Source organism: Acomys russatus, chromosome 16 (assembly GCF_903995435.1).
Source record: "Acomys russatus chromosome 16, mAcoRus1.1, whole genome shotgun sequence".
NCBI lineage: Eukaryota > Metazoa > Chordata > Mammalia > Rodentia > Muridae > Acomys > Acomys russatus.
The window spans coordinates 32,581,381-32,601,103 of record NC_067152.1 but is presented as its reverse complement, the minus strand read 5'-3'; the positions used below and the strand labels follow the sequence as shown (position 1 = coordinate 32,601,103).

The 19,723-nt window shown below is 48.1% G+C and overlaps 1 protein-coding gene across 2 annotated transcripts in view; it reads left to right on the top strand.

The window, feature by feature from the left end:
• Tex2 (testis expressed 2) overlaps nt 1–19,723 on the top strand; it is a 120,675-nt gene that overhangs the window by 85,590 nt on the left and 15,362 nt on the right. For both annotated transcript variants that reach the window (XM_051158907.1, XM_051158906.1), the window contains 3 exons: nt 3,937–4,083; nt 8,200–8,299; nt 18,244–18,376. In XM_051158907.1, coding sequence (XP_051014864.1) covers nt 3,937–4,083; nt 8,200–8,299; nt 18,244–18,376 — 380 coding nt within the window. The remainder of the gene's footprint in view (nt 1–3,936; nt 4,084–8,199; nt 8,300–18,243; nt 18,377–19,723) is intronic.

Below are 19,723 nucleotides of genomic sequence, written 5' to 3'. Positions count from 1 at the left end.
TAAGGACAGTGGCTGCTCTTCCAGAGGACCTGGGTTCAAGTCACAGGACCCAATCTGGCCTCTGTGGAACCAGACATGCACATGGTACACAGACATACGTAAATAAAACACTCATACACACAAAAACACATTTTTAAAATCAGTCAAGGATCTGGATAGACATTTCAAAGGAAAACATGTGGGCTAGAGAGATGGCTCAGTGCATACGGCTCTTGCAGAGGACCCGAGTTAGTTCCCAACACTGACAGCTACTTGTAATTCTAGCGCCAAGGGAATCTAATACCTTTGGATTTCCAGGGCTCTGCCTCTTTGGGTCCCTGCACTAATTAAAATAAAATAAAATAAAGGGTGGGCAGGGCTGGGCATGGTGGCACATGCTTGTAATCTCAGCACTTGGGAGGCAGAAGCAGGCAGATCACTGTAAATTTGAGGCCAGCCTGGTCTACAAAGATTCCAAGACAGCCAGACTACACAGAGAAACCCTATCTCGGAAAAAAAAAGGGGGGATGGGGTGGGGGGAGTGGGTGGGCTTAAAGAAAACATAGTGAAAATGTCTCTGTTCTATCTAGGAAAAGGGTGTGTGTGTGTGTGTGTGTGTGTGTGTGTGTGTGTGTGTGTGTGTGTACGTGCACATGCACACATGAGTTCCCTATAATTAATATCCATTGTCTTAAAATCAAGGGAGGGCTGGAAAGATGGCTCAGTCATTAAAGGCTAGGCTCACAACCAAAAATATAAAATCAGGGGAAACAAGCACACAAGTGTGAAGAGAGTGTCCCACCATGTCTGCTTCTGGCCCAGGCTGCCACATGTGCCACCTTGAGACAGCAACCATGCATGATCAAACTCAGGAGCAGTTGCTTCATGCTCCCTTTTAGCAGAAAGGCAACCCTGGCTCCAAGAAAACTGAGTACATTCCTGCTGCGTTGAGCATACGATCATTTTAAATGGCATATTCCCCAAGAGCTCTATATAGACAGTCTTTTTTTTTTTTTTTTTTTTTTTTTTTTTAAGATTTATTTATTTATTTATTATTACGTATACAGTGCTCCTGCAAGCCAGAAGAGGGCACCATATCACATTACAGATGGTTATGAGCCACCATGTGGTTGCTGGGAATTGAACTCAGGACCTCTGGAAGAGCAGGCGGTGCTCTTAACCACTGAGCCATCTCTCCAGCCCTATATAGACAGTCTTGATAGCCTTGCTTCAGCTTGGGAACATTGGCCTCCCAAAACAGTCTTCGGAAGTCGCTCGGGAGGCTAACCCTTCCTAAGCACGTAGAGGGAAAGGCAGTGCAATGAATATTCTGCTCACATTTTCCCCTGCAGCCACAGAACAATATTAGTAGGTGTATGCACATTTATTCTTTCAGCTTTAAATTTTTATGACAGTCTTTGGGAATGCATTCTGGCAGGCAGTGGAGTCCAGGTTCCGTTCGTAAAGCCCTCCGGGTGCACTGTGGGGTGTCATGCAGCTTTCATGTTTGTCTTTGTTCCCTGTGATGAACCTGCTTTAGATACAGGAACTGGTAAAAAGGAAAAGCAACCTGCCTGTCAGTTCCTTCAGACATTTGGCCATATCATGTGCCACTGCCTTGGACGTCATTGTGAAATGGTCTTTGTTTCTTGCTGCTTTGTGTGTGTCTCTGTGTGTGTGGCACTTGTTTCCTGTGAAAATGAACATTAGAAGTAAAGATTGATAAAGGGCACATGCTCCCTCCTGAGAAAGGAAGATGTAGCCTCTTCTACACACCCTACCAGACTAGGAGTGATGTGGGTCTGACGTGGGTGTGGTTGGGCACCGCCTGAGTAGCCTGGGGGCCTTTTTCTTCAGACTTGTGATGTTTCTTCAGAAGTCTGTGAAGTTAATCTGATGGGGCTTAACAACTCCTGCACCTGTCACCTTTGGCCTGACAGGGGTGTGTGTTTTGGGGGGGGGGGGGTGAGCACATACATGTCACATGCCTGCACACACATTTGTGGTGTGGTTAAGAAATTACTGATGCCAGTTTCTGTCCTTCCATCCAGATCTTGGTTAATGTCCAAGGACATGGCACCATCAGGAAGTACACATAGAGTTCTCTAGAGTGAGGTAGAGCTGGCTCTCCTAAAATGGGAAAGTCAGCATGTGTCGATTTTAAACAAGGATGTTTCATGAATGTGTCTGTGTGTCTGGGGGGGGGGGTGCCTGTGGAGGCCAGGAGAGGGTGTCAGGTGGTGTTGACGGTGGCTCTGAGCCACCTCTGGGAGCTAAGGCCTAAAGGGCAACCTCAGGAGAGCAGTAAGCGCTCCAGCCCCTGTTTATCACTGACGTCATAAGAAAGATCCTGGAAATCATCTAGATTTGAAGGAGTCTAGAACGCATCCTAGACACTGATGTGTTACTGGCGGTGAGTGCCCCACTCCCTAGTTGCCAGAGAGAGAGCTGGCACAGCTATGGCACGGCATGAGGACTGGGCAGTCTACTGGCTTCACACCAGGCTCCGTGTATGGCTCACACTGATCAGCCCTAAGTCTAGGCTTCAGAACTGTTACATGACATGAACCGTGGGGCGTCTTACAGCCATTCAGGCCTTCAAGGTTGGATCCTTGGCACCTAGTGACTTGGGTGCCATGCCAGTGGCCTAGGCCCATAGCCAGGTGGAGCAGTTGGTTACACAGAGCAGGTCTTGGTGGCACATACACACAAGCACAGGTGAAGAGTGTGGGCCGTGTGTAGTCATAACATGTGTGGAGCCCAGATGTGTGTATATAAATTACAAAGATGTGTGTGAGGAGTACTTAGGCTCCACACTCTAGAAAGTTTGATCTTTCCTTCTGAGAGCTTGCTTCTCTGTTTTAGGCTATAGTCTAATTCAGATATCTCTGCAAATGTCTGTCACGCCCGCCCTTCTCCTGACAGAGTAAACAGAGAGCTAGTTAGGCTTCAGTCATGAACTAGGGAGCTCTCATTCCTCAGAAGGAAGCAGGGCACCCCTTCTTTCTAGGGTCCTGTGATGTGCAAACTTGGTAATCTAAAGGAGGTTGTTACTGGCCTGTGTGCATCCACAGTCGGCGGCACTGGTGCTGCCACCTCTGTAGGTACTGAGCCCACAAGACATGCTTGCCATCAAGCCTCTTGGTCCCCTCAGAGCTCCTGCTGCTGCTTCCCCCTCCTCCCCTATCCCCACCTCTGACCCACTGTAGCCAAGCAACTAGCCCAGGAAGTCGGAGACAAATTTGCTCCCCCACTGGTCACAGCATATGTTTCAGACAGATTGTGTGGGGGCAGAGGGGTGGGCATGAGGGTGCTTGTTGGGCTGGGGTTGGGGCAAAAATCTGTCCTGAGAACTGTGCTCTCATCTGGCCTAACCCTGTGGTTTCTACCCTCCTCTTCTTCACATGCTGAGAGGGGAGGACTGCGGACACTCCTGGCTCAGCTAAGTTCAGTGTCTCAGAGGTATCATGATGCAAATGTCAGTACTTCTAAGTACCTCAAGACTGTCTTGACCTTGTGGAGATCAGGCTGAACTTGAGTCCTGGCCATTGGGAAACTCATTTCCTCCTGGATGAGGATGGGCTTGACACGTGTAGGCTCAAGCCTTAGCTGGGAGAAAGCTGGGCAGGCTTTGATCGCCAGCACAGGGACATCAAGTCGGTTGGGAGGGGAGCTTGGGCCGGGCAGGTTGTCTGAGCAAGTGCTGTGGAGTATCAGCTGGGAGGACTGGCAGAAGCAGAAAGCAGACAAAGAGAAGGTTGCAGCTGTGACAACCGATTTCATTTCTCTTTTTCTTGCTCACTAGCACGATGTAGGACTTGTAATTTACAGGGAAGATGCACAAGTCATGCGTTCTGTTTCTCCAGGAGGGGCCTCTGAAGGCCTTATGAAAATAAGCACCTGTCTGAGGCTCCACTTTTCTGACAGCTAATTCCCGTGTCTTGTTTCTTTCTCCAGTTGCCAGAGGCCCCACCCTCTGAGGAGCAAGAACAGGAAGCCTGGGTGAATGCCTTGCTTGGAAGAATATTTTGGGACTTCTTAGGCGAGAAATACTGGTCTGATGTGGTGTCGAAGAAAATCCAGATGAAACTCAGCAAAATTAAGGTATCACCTTTCCCACGAGAGGCCTCTCGTTCCCACCCGTTCACTTCTGGCCAGGCTGTCCCCTCAGGCTGTAAGCGAACACACACCCTGATTTAAGCACACCACACTCCACAGCACATCTGCTGGATTACAAACTGACCTTGATGTGTGACTAAGTACCTGGGGACTGGGTCAGCTGACAGGTCCGAGTTTTCTACTGTTGCTGTGTCATTATCCTCTCTAAGTGGCCCTCCAGAGCTTGGTTAGGAGAACGGGGACTCCTATAGCTGACTGTCTCTGAGTTAGAGACAGTTTAAACCATCTGCCTCATGTCATGGTGGGCCAAGAACCTGGAAAATTTGCAGTCCGTAGGACCCTTTCCCAAGCTGCTCTCCTCCCTCAGCCAGGACAGTAAATGCTCGCTCTAGTGTGTCTGCCACTGACCTCTGCTATGAGCTGGATGTCTCTTTGTGAAGGGCTCTCTTTTTGCTGAAGAAGCACTCCTGCTGCTAGGCCAGGCCTGCCTGGACGTGAGTTTAAACTGCCTAAGCATTCCTTGTGATTGTCTAAAGGACATACTTGCCCACCAGAGACCTGTGGAGGTTCCTGAGAGGCAAGTCATTGGCCTGCTGAAGGCCCAGCCAGGGAAGAGCACTTTGATCCCTAAGTCCTCACTGAGAGCCCCGGGATCAGTAGCTTACATCAGGGCCTCCTTTGAGTCAAATTCTTTTGAGAAACAGAAACTCGTAGATCCTTTTCCTAGAAGAAAGTATGCTGACATAAAACTTTTCACATGCTATTAGGGAGTTCAAGGTCTCCCGGTCAAGAAGACTTTGGACTAAGGTAACTTAGATTTGAAGAAATGAACACGAAGTAGCTTCTATTTGATTTTGGTTCTTTCTCTGGACAAAGAACAGAACGTTTTTCAGCTTTAGTTGAGCTGTGGCCAGCTCTAAATCCCTTCTACAGATTAGTCTCTGTCATCCTCAGATCTGATAAGAAGAGAGGCTGCCTTCTGACCTGAAGAGATTTTTGGAGCAGGGCTTTTGGCAGGGCCCGTTGATAAGTGTCAACCAGTTAGTGTCCTCAAGGTGGGTTGAGAGTTGACCTGCCTCCTGCTGTCCAGATGCACTGGTCCCTCCTGTTAGGGGATGAGCCATCAACAGCCACCCACAGTGCACTTGACCTCTTTGTCATCTCAGAGAGAGAGGCTGGAGTCACGTAGGGGGGCAGTCCCTGCTCCTTTCTGGAGGCTGTGCTTCCCTGGAGCAGGAGGAGAGCAGGGCGTGCCTGAGTTCCAGAAGCTTGGAGAGGCTGTTCCACCTCCTCCTAACCAGGAGTGGGAGCTTCCCTCTCCCTCACCACCCCCCCCCCCATTTCCAAGGAAGCCTAGGGAAGTCTTCCATGTCTGTTGCTCACAAAAGCACTTGCAGTTCACCAGCTTAAGCTCCCTCTGCTGTTTATGGTCAGAGGGACTGGCCAGGAGCAAGTGGTTGAGATCCAGCAGTGGCCCAGGTCAGGTGTGGAGGCCTTTGTCCCTTCTCCTACTGGTCTCCCCTCATCCCCACTGACTTCTGATCTGCTGCTCTGTGGCATGCACTGAACACCAGAAGAGACCCAGGCATAGGGACAGATGGGCAAAAGGATAATGCCACGTGCTGTAATCCCCGATGGCCACTGCTGCATATGATGTTGACTCATGTCAGGCAGAGTACTCAGACATGGCTTTTAAGCAAGCAGCGTTTCTGCCCCAACATCAAGTGAGCTCTTTGTCTTGGCCCCCACTGCTCACATACATCTTTGGGATGCTCATGCTCACCCGCAGATGCTGTTGTTGCGCACTGCCTGATGTCTACCCACAAACAAGAATATATTCCACATACATGACTGCTCAGTCCCCAGTTGAGTTTACTTAGGAGGGTACTGAACATGTCTTGCTTTCTTCGGCACTTGAAAGAGGCTAATCTAGGAGAGAGCTGCTTGGGGAGAGGTGAGTTGTAGATGCATTCGTGGAGATTAGTCTGTAGATGCTTCTTGGGGTAGGTAAACCTAGAGGGCCCCTCTGGCCAGCCCACCCCCGACCCTGGTAATTAGAGACCACTCGCTGTGTTACCTCCTCAGTGCCAGGTGCCTTCAAGCCCTGCCTTTGTCTCAGGATCTGTCTCAGGTCCTTCCTTTGCCTTTTCAGCAGCCACAGGATGCAGGACAGGGTCAGAGGGAGCTGTAACGCCAGAAAGACAAAACAGTTGTGGTGTCAGACACTTGATCCCATAGAAATGCTGATGGAGGTGACCTGTGCCTTGGCTAGCCTGTGCAATCTCTCAGGCAGGCTCCTGAAACGCTAGGCCTTGGATGACAGTTATAGACAAAAAAACAGTGTGGCACATGTGTGGCATGCTTGCCTGGCCAAGTGACATTTTGTGGGTTGATAGAGATGTCACCCACATTCTCACTGATGCTTTTCAGGGTGTGTGTCTAAGACAGAGAGCACCAATTCAGACAGTCGTGACTGAGGTCTGCACATAGCTCACATGATACCATGTTTGCATACCATGCAGGAAGTCCTGGGTTTAGTCATGGCAGTGCCCACATGTCACTCCAGCATTTGGAAGGTGGAGATAGGAGACTCAGAAACTGGAGGCCATCCTCAGCTGTGGAGTGCGTTTGAGGCCAAAAGCAACAACAACATAAATACCTTCAATTTCTACAATTTAATCTAACATTCAACTAGAAAATATAACTAGGGTAGTTCTAGGAGAAAAGAAAAGGACCTGTGAACTACAGAGCTGTGTTGTAGCCAGGAATTGTGCTGCATGGCTGTCATCTCAGCACCTAGGAGGCTGCAGCAGGAGGAACCTCATAAACCAAAGCCACCCTGCACTACACAGTGAGACCCTGCCTCAAAAAGAAAGAAAAAAGAAAAAGACACACACAGAGAAAACACTACAATGCCCAGTGTGATGTGAAGCTGGTATTTAAAGGTGACAGAATAGATTAAGAAAGTATCGGTTGGTTGCTTGATGAATAGGCAGAGATCACTAACTAGCTGTTTGAGAAAAATACTGAACCCTTACTTCAAATCTTAGGCTGAGGTGGGTGTAGTGGCACATACCTTTAGATCTAGCGCTGGGTGGCAGATACAGGCAGATCTCTGTGAGTTCAAACCAGCCAGGAGGGATTGGGGGGGAGAGCACCTTTACACTAAAATAACAAATGACCTGAAGATTAAGAAAAAACAAATCCAGCCTGACAGTGGTGGTGTGCCCAGCACTCAGGAAACAAAGGCAGGCAGATCTCTTGAGTTCAAGTCCAGCCTAGTATACAGAGCAAGTTTCAGGACAGCCAAGAAAGAAAGAGAGAGAGAGAAAGAAAGAAAGAAAGAAAGAAAGAAAGAAAGAAAGAAAGAAAGAAAGAAAGGAAGGAAGAAAGGAAGAAAGAAAGAAAATACAAATCCTTCCAGAAGTATAGAAAAGTTCATGGTGACTTAGAGATTCTGGAAGGATAGCAGTGCTCTTGCATCATTTCCTGGATGATAAATTCCTGCTGATAGAGTTGGGGATATTAGTCAGACCCAGCAGGAAGCAGATGGCACACTCAGACGAGGAGCCAGGGGAGATGCAGAACCTAAGGCGACCAACCGCAGTCTGCCCAGGCTGGCAGACAGGGCATAGGGGTGTGGCCCTCCACTTGGGGCAAAAGTGGAGTGGCAAGCAGTTTACCAGTCCTCTGGCAGGAGAGCTGTGAGCAGAGAGCTGCCTGTCTAGAAGGATCTCTGACCTTCACTGGAGTGTGAAAACAGATGCTAACTCTCCCTGCACTGCCCCTCCCATGGCCCCTGGTGTGCCCTGATGACCATATGTGGCCTGAAGCTAGAGAAAGCTCCAACACAGACTCCACAGGCACAGACCTGCATTTGTCATCCCTGACTGAGTCCACACCTCTGTCCCCGTCCCTGCTTTATGAGATTAGAGTATTTGTCTGCTTGTTTGTTTCTGCCTCTCTGATTTGTACATAGAGATGTGACCCAGCACCTTCACTAGTCTCTCCTCAGACAGTATGTACCTGGATCTCTAGTGACCTGAGTGTGGTTACCAGCTTACTGATCTGTCTCATTCCCTGTTTGTTTCTTTTCTCCAGCTCCCCTACTTTATGAATGAGCTAACACTGACAGAACTTGACATGGGTGTGGCTGTGCCAAAAATCCTTCAGGCCTTCAAGCCTTATGTTGATCACCAAGGTAACTCTCAGTTGACTAGAGAGGACTTGACCATTTATTCAAGGGTGTTGAAATGTTTCTCTTGCTGTAGTTTTGACACAAAGGCTTGTGCTTAGAAGCCGAGTCCTACTCTCCTTATTCATGTGGAGTGTGGTGTGTGTGTGTGTGTGTGTGTGTGTGTGTGTGTGTGTGTGTGTGTGTGTGTTGGGGAAGGGAGAGAGAGGGAGAAGCTGGGGGCTGGCAAGGGATGTGCATGGAGTCGGTTCTCTCCCTTACCTTTAAACGGGTTTCAGGGCTTGAACTTGGATCATTCGTCTTGCGTGGTAAGAACATTTACCCCCTGAGCCATCTCACCAGCCATTTTAGGTTCTTTTGAATTTGTTGTTGTGTCATTGTTGTTGAGAAAGTCTTGCTGTGTAGCTCAGGCTGCCCTTGGACCTTACTCTACAGCCCAGTCTGACTTTGAACTCATGACCTTCCTGCCTCAGCCTCCCTAGCACAGACACGGGCCACTACATCCTACAAGTGACTTTTGTTTATAACAGTCACAGTAGGAAACTGATTGGCAATCGCTGTAGGTTCCTTCTCCTAGCCCTAGTCTCCCAGTCTGTTACACGGTCTTTTCCAGCCCCAAGACACCTCAAGCCAGTTTCTGGGGCCTGAGTTTCTGTGTGAGTTATAGCCCTTGCCAGAGTACGAGGCAATGGGCTAGGTTTTTACCTGCACTCTCCTCTCATGGGCCCCACGTGCCTATCCTCCTTGGCCCTGGTTCCTTGAGAGTCGCTGCTCTCTTCTCTCACACCACAGCCTCTCCTGCCTCGTCTTCTAAGTTGTAAAAGCTTTACATTTTCAAAGGCAGTTTTTCAGGAGCAAGCCTGTCTGCTGGAGCATAGCTCTTGGACTTGAGGTTTTAGGCACGCCATGGACACAGTATTTATGCCTAGTCTTGTGGATGGAGAGAGAACAGAATTGACCGGAATGTGGAAGAAATATAAATAATGGGAGTGATCACTGATTTCCATATTCTTTTATAACATGTGGCTAGCTTCAAAGGGCATCGACAGGTGTGGGATGGTGTGCAGGATTTAGTAAAACATAAAAGGTGAGTGAGCCATGTGAACAGAAAGCTGTTGGCACACAGAGTCACCTCACCAGTTCCCTCCCTCCTCCTCCCTTCCTTCCTCCTTCCTTTTTGAGACAGGGTCTAGCTAGGTGGCCCAGCTGAGCAAACTATCCTCCTGCCTCAGTCTTCCAAGTGCTGAGATTACAGGCATGTGCACTCTGCCCGCAGTTCAGGGTTTTAGTTGTCCCTTATCAAGGAACCTCTTTGCCTTGAACAGTGTTTGACATTGTCCCGTGGTGGCCCAGAAGCAGAGCAGAGGGAGTAGACAAGGCTTCTCTGGAGAATGATACGTGTTTTGAAGTCAGTACTTTGTAGAGTTTGTAAGGTTAGAACACCTCTGTTTGCTGTTGAATCCCATTTAGTGAAATCATTTTTCCGCTGTTACACAACATGAAGAGAGTGTCCGCTGATTACACTTAGCAGCTCTGTGCATCCCTCCAGCAGGGTTTGAGCGGACAGGGGCATACACACTGATCTCTGAGAAAGACACAAGTCCACCGTAACCCTGAATTCCGTCTGCACCTCCATCAATCTGAGTACTGCCGGGGCCAGTCAGATACACAGAGAAAAAAGCTAGAAGAGGCTTAGACTCTGCAAGCAGTGTGCTCTTTCTAACCTGGTACTAGGTTGTTTGTTATACCCACCCACACGCCCAGCACAGCATGGTGCACAGTATTAAAGGGTGTGCTGCCCCTAGGCTAGCTGTGTAGCTGGGATCTTTGCCCCATCACAGCACAAGAGCAGGGGCCTCCTCTGACCCATGGCTCTCAGCTGCCCTTTGCTCTGTGTGTCTTCAGGGACTGACTAGTAACAAGCTGTGAATTCATCGGCTAACTCAAACCTAACTCAACCTCCTGATACTAGAGATGCCTGTTGGTTTTCCACGTGCTCACAGCCTCTCAGATCGCGGCACTGCCCTTTCCTGGGTTAATAGAAGCATCTAAGGAAAGGGGCCCTAGGCAGGGCACAGCAGGCTCTGCTGCCTCCAAGAGTGTCCTTGTGGCTTTGAACTGTACCGCAGACCCAGGACTGTGTTGGTCAGCCTTTGAGGATAATTGGAGACCTGAGTCTTGGGCTTCTTTCCTGTTTTTCAGAGCTGGGGTGAGACATTTCAGCTCTGCAGATCAAAGTCTTGCCGGTTTTAATCCACTTGAAGCTTATTTAACTCCTTTCAGGGCAAAGTGTAGAGTTCTGCCTGCTTATATAACAGAAAGAAGACATTACCAAAGAAAGGGACAGAAGAACCATAAAGCCTGTGCGTTATTTGAATTTAATCAAATCAGGCTTTTCCAGGCTTTTGAAGGGTGCCTATATGATGCTAAAACAACAATAACAATGACATGCAACTGTCGCTGATTGCAGCTCCTCTCCCCTACCCCCAGCTCCACTCCCATTGTGTAAACAGTAGAGTATGCTTAACCCAGTCATGTTACTTAGTGACAGAATCTCACAGGACTGCTGGCCTCTGTGTGGTCCACTAGTGACCAGGAGTCTTCATGTAGTGTGTGACAGTGTGAGTTGGAGGTTTTGGATTCCACTGCCCTCGGGGAGAACCTTCCCTTTTAGGAAAAGTAAACACTGGGGCAACTTGCTAACGCTGACCACAGATGAAAATGAGAGCTCACTTGCTCTTGCCTGGGGAATGCAACTGAGGGGAGGCTTTTAAATAGCCCCTCTCCTGTGAGGCTCCTGTGCCCCTTTGAAAAGTCCTTCCTGGAGGCTGGAAAGATGACTGTGCACTTAAGAGCCCTTGCTCTTCTTCCAGAGGACCACGTCTTGTCTCTAGCTCCAGATGCAGGGGATCCAATGCCATCTTCTGACCTCTGTGAGCCCTGCACGCACATGGGTACACAGACAAAAGTGCAGGCAAAGTACACATACACATAAAATAATAAAATAAGGGCTCAGAGGTTAAGAGCACTGGCTGCTCTTCCAGAGGTCCTGAGTTCAATTCCCAACAACCACATGGTGACTCACAACCATCTATAATGAGATCGCGTGCCTTCTTCTGACATACAGGTGGAACACTGTATACATAAATAAGTAAATCTTTTAAAAAAATAATAAAATTACAGTAATTTGAAAAAGAAAACATTAAAAAGGAAAGAAGATTATCTTCTGGTTCATGTGGGCCATTCAGGCTGCTTGGATTATCCTGCCTTAGCTATGCACTTTTAAATTCTAACATAAGATCTCTCTATATAGCCCTAGCTGGCCTAGAACTTGCCATGTAGAGCAGGCTAGCCTCAAGCATGCAGCAGCCCTCCTAGCTCTGTCTCCCAAGTTCTGGGATTGTTGACAGACTGCACCATGCCCAGCATGTCCCTCAGTTTTGAAGGAATGCAGAAAGTGGTTGGCAATGGCGTCCGTAGACTGAGATAGCTGAGCTCATAAACCCATAGCCTCAGAGAAGTTTCTGAACCTCTTTGCTTCCTCACCTCCCACACGGAGACTCTCATGAGTGAACACACCAAAGGCAGTGTGAACCACATGTGGTGGTGGTATCTGACTAATGCCATTGTTGTCCTTGATGTTGCTACTGGAGAGCTTAGGATGTAGGCCTAGGTGGCTGTGTTGTGAGAAGAAAAAGCAGTTTGCAGCTGGGTGCAGTGGCACAGGCAGTCTTAGCACTTGGAGACTGCCAGGAGACAGGAGATCACCGTGAGTTCAAAGACAATTGGGGCTACATAGTCCCAGGCCAGGCTGTGCTACAGAATGAGACTTTTCCTCAAGAATAAAGAGAAGCCGAGAGTGGTGAAGCACACCTGTAATCCAAGCACTCACAGAGATGAGGCAGGTGGATCTCTGTGAGTTCAAGGCCAGCCTGGTCTACATAGAGAGTCAAGGACAGCTAAGGCTACACAGAGGAAACCTCCCCCCCAAAAATAATAGAGAGAAAGGGCTGGAGTGGTGGTTCAGTGGGTAAGAGCAAGTGCTGCTCTTGCATAGGGCCAGGGTTCAATTCTCAGCATCCACATGGTGGCTTACAACTGTCTGTGACTGAGCTGCATGGGACCCATACCCTCTTCTTCACAGACAGTCTGCACACACATGATGCACAGACATACATGTAGCCAAAATTCTCTGTGACTGAGCTGCATGGGACCCAATACCCTCTTCTTCCTTTACAGACAGCATGCACACACATGATGCACAGACATACATGCAGCCAAAATTCTCATACATATATTTATATAAAAAATCAATGTTTTGACTACATGTATGTCGATGCATGATGTGTATGCAGTACCTACACAGGTCAAAAGAGGGCATCATATCCTCTTGGATCTGAAGTTACAGACAGTTGTAAGACACCATGTAGGTGCTGGGAACTGAACCCAGGTCCTCTGGAAGAGCAGCCAGTGCTCTTAACCACTGCGCCATCTCCAGCCCCTTTTAAACAATCTTTTTTTAAAGGAGTGAGATATTGGGGTTTAAATTGTTTCAACCTTGGTGAGATAGGACTTAATGTCAGAGAACAGTTGTGACATAGGAAAAGCTAGCAATGATATTGTCATAAAAGTCACATCCAGAGTCTAGAGATTGCAGAGTTTCTCTGGTATCTGAGAGCAGATGGCACCAGCGTGCTTGCCAGGAACAAAACCATCACTGGGATGGTCTAATGTAACCCTGGTGTGTGACCTCGCTAACCTGCGATCAGATGCTCCTCTTCAAGCTTTGTTCTCTGGGTGCAGGATGCTCACTTTGAGAGAGGAAAGTCAGAGCCGGGGGCTTGAGGCCAGCTCCATGAGCAGGGCCCGTGGGACCCTCACTCCCTCCCTTCTGCTGTCACCATCATCTTGACACACCCTGACCCAATGAGGAAGAGTCTTAACAAGGAATTACGTAGATCAGGGATTACCCTGCTTATTAATTGGGGTAGGAAGACCCACCCCGAATGTGGGCGGCACTGTTCTCTCGGGCTGGGCCCTGGACTGTGTGAGCATAGAGAAGCTAGCTCAGTACTGATGAGCAGTGTCCAGGACACACGCTTGTATTCTTTCTGCTCCCGGCTGGGTGTGATGCTTTGAGTTCCCTCCTTGGCTTTCTCGCAGTGACAGGCTGTAGCGTGGGACTGGAAGCCAGATGAACTGTTCTTCCCCAGTGTGCTTTTTGTCACAGTATTTGCAACAGCACCAGAAATGAAGCTAGAACACCTTCCAAGGAGCAGGGGCCCCGCTAACCCAGCCCAAAGTCAAGACCAGGGCCTCGAACAGTACAAGGTGGAGCTGCGGTTGTGGGACCACATGCTTTCAGTGGCCATGGTGGGACAGTTACTGAGGCCCTGGGGTTTGCCAAGGAGAAATGCAGTAAAGGCAAACGCACACCACACACCCCTCCATTCTGGGCCGCGCCCCTGCCGCACCCCCTACCCCTGTCTCCGTGTGCACCTCTGAGAACGTGCAGCAGTCATGGCCGTTTGTTTCCACTTTACATTGGTCTGAGTTGAACTCTGTGAGCTGATTGAGGCCATTTTTATTCCTTTTTTTCCCCCCCTGATTTTTTGAGATAGGGTCTCATGTAGTTCAGGCTGCCCTAAGCTCACTGCCTCTGCCTCTCTAGTGCTGGTGGCCATCTTTGTCCTGTGCATGTGGGCATGGATGTGGCGTCCAGAGGCTGATGTTGTGTATCTTCCTCAAATACTTCCCCTCCATCTTATTTGAATCTGGAGCTTATTGAATCTGGAACACACAGCTCAACTAGACTCCTGGCCAGCAAGCTCAGGAAGTCTCCCCCTCCCAGCACCGGGATTACAGGCACATTATCCAGACTTGTACCTGTGTGCTTGAGAGGCAGTCAGTCCTCCCTCGTGCCTGTACAGCAGGAGACTTACTGAGCATCATCTCCCCAGCCCCATCTTTATTCCTAACCACGGACTTCCTGAAGACAGGGTTCCCTTCAGGGTCTGTCAGTTGATGTGGACTCCTATACCTAAGGACTCAGTAGCACTTTTGGGGAGTGAGCTGTCTTTTCTTTGTGGCACCCTGAGCTATTGGTTGTACAAAGATCCTCTCAAGTTTGTCATGTTCATTGTCATCTTGTTGATGTTTCATCCTTGAGCACTGCTAGAATGACACTGTATAGCTGTCTGTGCTCAGGCTAAGGTCCCACCTGTGAAACAGTGTCTGTCCCCTCCTTGACGTCATCACCATATCCATACATTCTCCCAAGCGAGAGACAGGCTGTTCACTTCCTCTGGTGGCCTTGCAAGCCGGGGCCTAGGACATAACAAAGGGCTTAGGTCTCTGCTCTACTATCCATGCTCTCAGGTTTTCAGGGTGCTCCTTGCCTGCCTAGATACTGTCATAGAAAACTTTTTTTTTTCCATTGTAATGGTGAGTAGTCTCCCAAACCATATGTATTTGCAGTTCCTATGTTTTTAAGTCCTCAGCCCATTCTTGACTCCATCTTAGGTTGCAAGTGGGCCTTAAGAAACGTAGTGAGTGCTGTGCGACCAGACTGTGGACCAGAAATGCAGTTGAGGAGCTAGAATGTTTGCCTAGTGTGCATGAATCCCTGGCCTTGACCCCAGCGCTCCATGAGCTGAGAGCAGAGGTGTCTGCATATAACTCCAGTGTTTGGGGGATGGAGGCAGGAGAATCAGAAGTGCAGCGTCACCCTTAATTACTTAAACAACTTTGAGGCCATCCTGGAATATACCACATCCTGCATCAAACAACAACAGCAACATAGAAATAAAACCCAGCAAACCCACCAGAAATATCTGCTCATGTCTAGGCCTCATCCTGAGATAGGTTTCTGGTTATCTTTTCCAGCCTTCTCCCCAGAACAAGAAAGAATGGCCAGGGTGTGCCAGCTGCTGGCTGCATCTGGTCCTCCCTAAAAAGAGAGCAGAGTCCTCTGTGTGTAGGTGAGACCTCTCTCCACTGCTCAAAAAGTTGCAGTGAAACTCAAGCCCCAAGCCTTTCACTTGGCCTTCCTGCCAGTGCCGGGTAGGCTGTATCCCATGTGTGACTGGGGTCCGAACCAACCTGAATCCATAGTTCTTGTTCTTGTTTGGACTCATTAGTTCAGAGCACCTCAGTTCCCAGGACCCGCATCGCGTGGCTCGCAAATGGCTGCCGATGATGCCCATATGTACTGGTCCCTTCCAGAGGACCTGAGTTTGTGAATCCTGGGACCCGTGTTTGGTTGGCTCACCACCCCATCTCTAGGCCCTCTTCTGGCCCTTGCCGGCATTTGCACACACACACACACCCATTTGTAGCACTTGCACACACACCCATATGTATATACTTTTTAAAAATAATAAATTTTTGAGAAAGAAAAACAACACAACCTCCCATATTGGAAGGAGTAAAGTTTTGATACCTTTAATATGGCAGCTTTCAGAGACAATTCATGCCATTAATATTATTTGGAAACGTGGCTAAGATTTCCAGAAGGGATTATTATGTCCTTTTTATATTGAGTTAAAATTCATATGTAGCCCTTTGCACTAATCCCTTTCTCCTGGAAGTGGTTAAGGACTAAATGTATCTGCTGAAGCAGATGTGCCTTTTATTTCCACAGTAACAGTATTTTGAAGAGTAAGCTAACTAATGATGTTTTAACTGCTTACTGTAAGCTAGAAGTGAAGCCATTTTTCCCCACAAAGAAGATAATCACACTTGACCTGTGTGCCACTTAATTAAACCCAGTCATCCGTGGAGAATAATCGCACTCGGTATCAGGAAGTATCTGTTGAAAACAAAATAAGAATTATTCTGCCTTTAGTGAAGAATCGCACCATTAGTGCTTTGTAAGCTTGGACGGTGCTTTTATCTCGGGGTAGCCATGTGGGGAGGGGCTGTTTACCACAATGGACTGAAAATGCAGCTATATATGAAGAATGGTTTGAGATGAGTTTCCTGCTTCCTGTTACATATTGTCACTTATGAAGATCTATAAAAAATTTATTAGCATTTAAATAGCCACTTGAAGGATTGCATTTTGGTTAAAAATCCATGAGGTCTTAAGGAGTTCTAAAAATGAAAAGCATCTCATGTGGCCTTACCTGGCAGGCCGTCCCCTCCTGTGGTGGCAGAGGGTGGCGAGGCAATCTGTGTACACTGGAGATACTGGTCCAGTGCTGGCCGTCCTGGTGACAGGGCATATAAGTTCATTGGCAGCCGTATCCCTGTATCCCTCTGAGGAATAAATTCTTAAACACTGGCATCAGGTAGTTCTCCGGATTGACCTAGGTACTCATTGGGTAATTTCCAGAAACAAAAGGATACTAAAAATTATAAAAATTGGGATCTGGAGGCATGACTCAGTGGGAAAGAGCACTTGTTGTCTTGCCGAGGACCTGGGTTCCATTTCCAGCACCCACACAGTGGCTTACAGCATTCATGATGCCAGTTCCAGGGGCTCCAGTGCCCTCTCTGACATTCTCTGGCACCAGACATGCCCATGGTGCACATATATATTATGCAAAGCACTTATACAAATAAAATAAACCTTTTTAAAAGTATGTATAGTGTTCTGCCTGTATGTGACACCTGCAGGCCAGAAGAGGGCACCAGATCTCATTATAGATGGTTGTGCGACACCATGTGGTTGCGCAACACCATGTGGTTGCTGGAAATTGAACTCAGGACCTCTGAAAGAGCAGTCAGTGCTCTTGGCCTCTGAGCCATCTCTCCTGCCCTGGATATTTCAGAGGCTAAGAGTACTGTCTGCTCTTCAAGAGGTCATAAGTTCAATTCCCAGCAACCACATGGTGGCTCACAACAAGCTACAATGAGATCTGATGCCCTCTTCTGGCCTGCAGGTGTACATGCAGCAGATCACTGTATACATAATAAAAAAAATCTTTTTTAAAATCTGTCTTGAACAACCAAAAAAAAATTTAGTCGTGTGTGTGTGTGTGTGTGTGTGTGTGTGTGTGTGTGTGTGTGTGTGTGTGAGGGAGGGAGAGAGGGAGAATGAGAGAGAGAAAAGGAAACTAATGAATTTATTGGCCTTTTAAACTATTCTCTTTTTTTTTTTTTAATTTATTATTTGCAGGGAGGTGGGTGGGGTGGGGTGGGGCTTGTGCATGTGGAGGTTGGAGGACACCTGTAGAAGGGAGTCAGTTCTCTTCCTTTACCATGCGGGTCCCAGGCAACAAACTCAAGTCATTAGGCTTGATGGGGTGGGGACCTTTACTGGCTTATTGGGCATAGGTGAGTAAGTTTACAGGAGTATGAGTGACCCCCAAACAGCTGCATAACTCTGAAGCCCCAGCCCATTAATGACTGCATCATGGAAACTGTCTTCCGGATTTGCTCAGCGCCCAGTGACATCTTCTCACATCGCAGACGGCTGCACATTGACCACCCTTCCTTCCAGTGCTTCTGGGCATGTGTTTTCTTACCGAGGAGGAGAAGCCAGGTGGGGGCGGGGAGTGGGGAGGGGAGAGAGAGGGAGAGGGAGTCCGTGCAGCGCTGCCTGCTGTGCTGGCCGTTAGTCTTCGCTCCTGGAGCTCCCTCGCCTCCCTGTTGTCAGCACAAGTCACATGTAAACTTTAGGTTCGTGCCAACTTAAGAACCTTGAAATTATTAGTATTCATATGCATGAGGTTTTGCCTACGTGTACGTGTGCGTACCACATGCGTGCCCAGTGTCCTCAGAGGGCAGAAGAAGGTGTCAGATCCCCGAAACTGGAGTTAGGAAATGACAGTGCTGGGAACTGAACTCAGTTCTTCTGCAGAGCAGCTAGTGCTCTTTACTATGGAACTAACCTTCTAGTCCTGAAAATGCAAGTTTTGCTACTGTAGTTTAGACTCTTGAGGGACACAAAAAAAAAAAAAGAAAAGAAAGAAAAGAAAACTTTTTTTTTTTAACTGTTTCTCTAGGACTCTGGATCGATCTGGAAATGTCTTACAACGGGTCCTTTCTGATGACTCTCGAGACCAAAATGAACCTGACCAAACTAGGTAAAGAGCCTCTTGTTGACGCCCTGAAGGTTGGAGAAATTGGCAGAGAAGGGTAAGCGGCTATATATGAATTTACTAACCGACCCTGAGGCTCGTCTCTCCCTGCAGCCTGTGGGAAGCAGGTCGGGGTGTCGGAGCCCCTGCATGGTCAGCAGGCCCAGTGTCAGCGCTTCTAATCACAGAGTGAGCTTTACACCCAGGAACTGCTGTAGCAGCACACGGCGCTTGCTGGTGTCAGCTCTGGCAGGGGTGACACTGTCTCAATTACCCAAAAAGCATTCCTGGCGCAGGCCAGCAGGAGAGATGCCTCTGAGCAAAAACTGTTCTGTGAATCCTTAACCCGAGTCCTGCTTCGGCTCCCAGCCACAGACAGAGCAGTGTGCAGAGCAGATTAAGGTCCCCTGGGGATCTACCACTTTAATCACCAGGTCAGAATAATTTATAATGAGACGGTTGATTTTGTAGCTAAGAGGATGCTCTGCAAGTGTTCTGAGAAGCATTTTCTCGAAATAATACAATATTGATTTGCTTAGTAAATTCTTCTCTTTGTAGATAGTACATCTGTTACCTAGAGTTAATCTGATTTAGAATCATGAGGTAATTAATGGAGCCCGATTCCACCCCACTCCATCCCCACGTTGATTCTCAAACACCTTAAAAGTCACTGTTCTGGCTACACATCCACATGATAATACTGTTTTAACTGAGTTAAAAGATATGGCCTCTTCCATCCCTAGGCCCTCTGTAGGGACTGAACTACGCTGGGGACTGCCGCAGTGAACTACCTCTGCAGACCTCTGTGTGTAGGCCAGGCTGGCCTCGAACTCACAGAGCTCTGCCTGCCTCTGCCTCCCATGTGCTGGGACTAAAGGTGTGCGCTACCACACCTGTCTTAAGTGCAAGACAGTCCTCTTTTGCATAATTTTAAGCTGATTTGTGACCCTCTAGGTTTGTAGTACTGGTAGACCAAGGAAGTTGGATCATGTCTTCATGAACATTTTTTTGCTTAGATTATCTTGATTTATCTAGGTTGTGTGTTGAACTGTTCGTGTTTTATTAACTGGAAAATTGCACCTCCTGTATGCAATCTAACTTGTATCTGCTATTTTCCTTTCATTTTTCTGCTATTTGTTAAAATGTGTTTGGATTCGGCAATCTGTGGATTTGTATTTTCTGGTGAGTGGTATTCATCAACTCCCTGTGTAGCATTCCATACCCTGTAAGTCCTGAGCCTGATCTGGTCCCGTTTGAACCATAAGAAAATGTCTTTTCATCATGTTCCCAGACACAAAGGCACAGTCCAAGGGCTTGGGACGGCTGTGAGCCGAGCAGGGTGAGCCTGCCCTGACCGTCTCCAGACTCCCCTAGTTAGAAATGCTAGGGCCCTGATTTAGCCTGT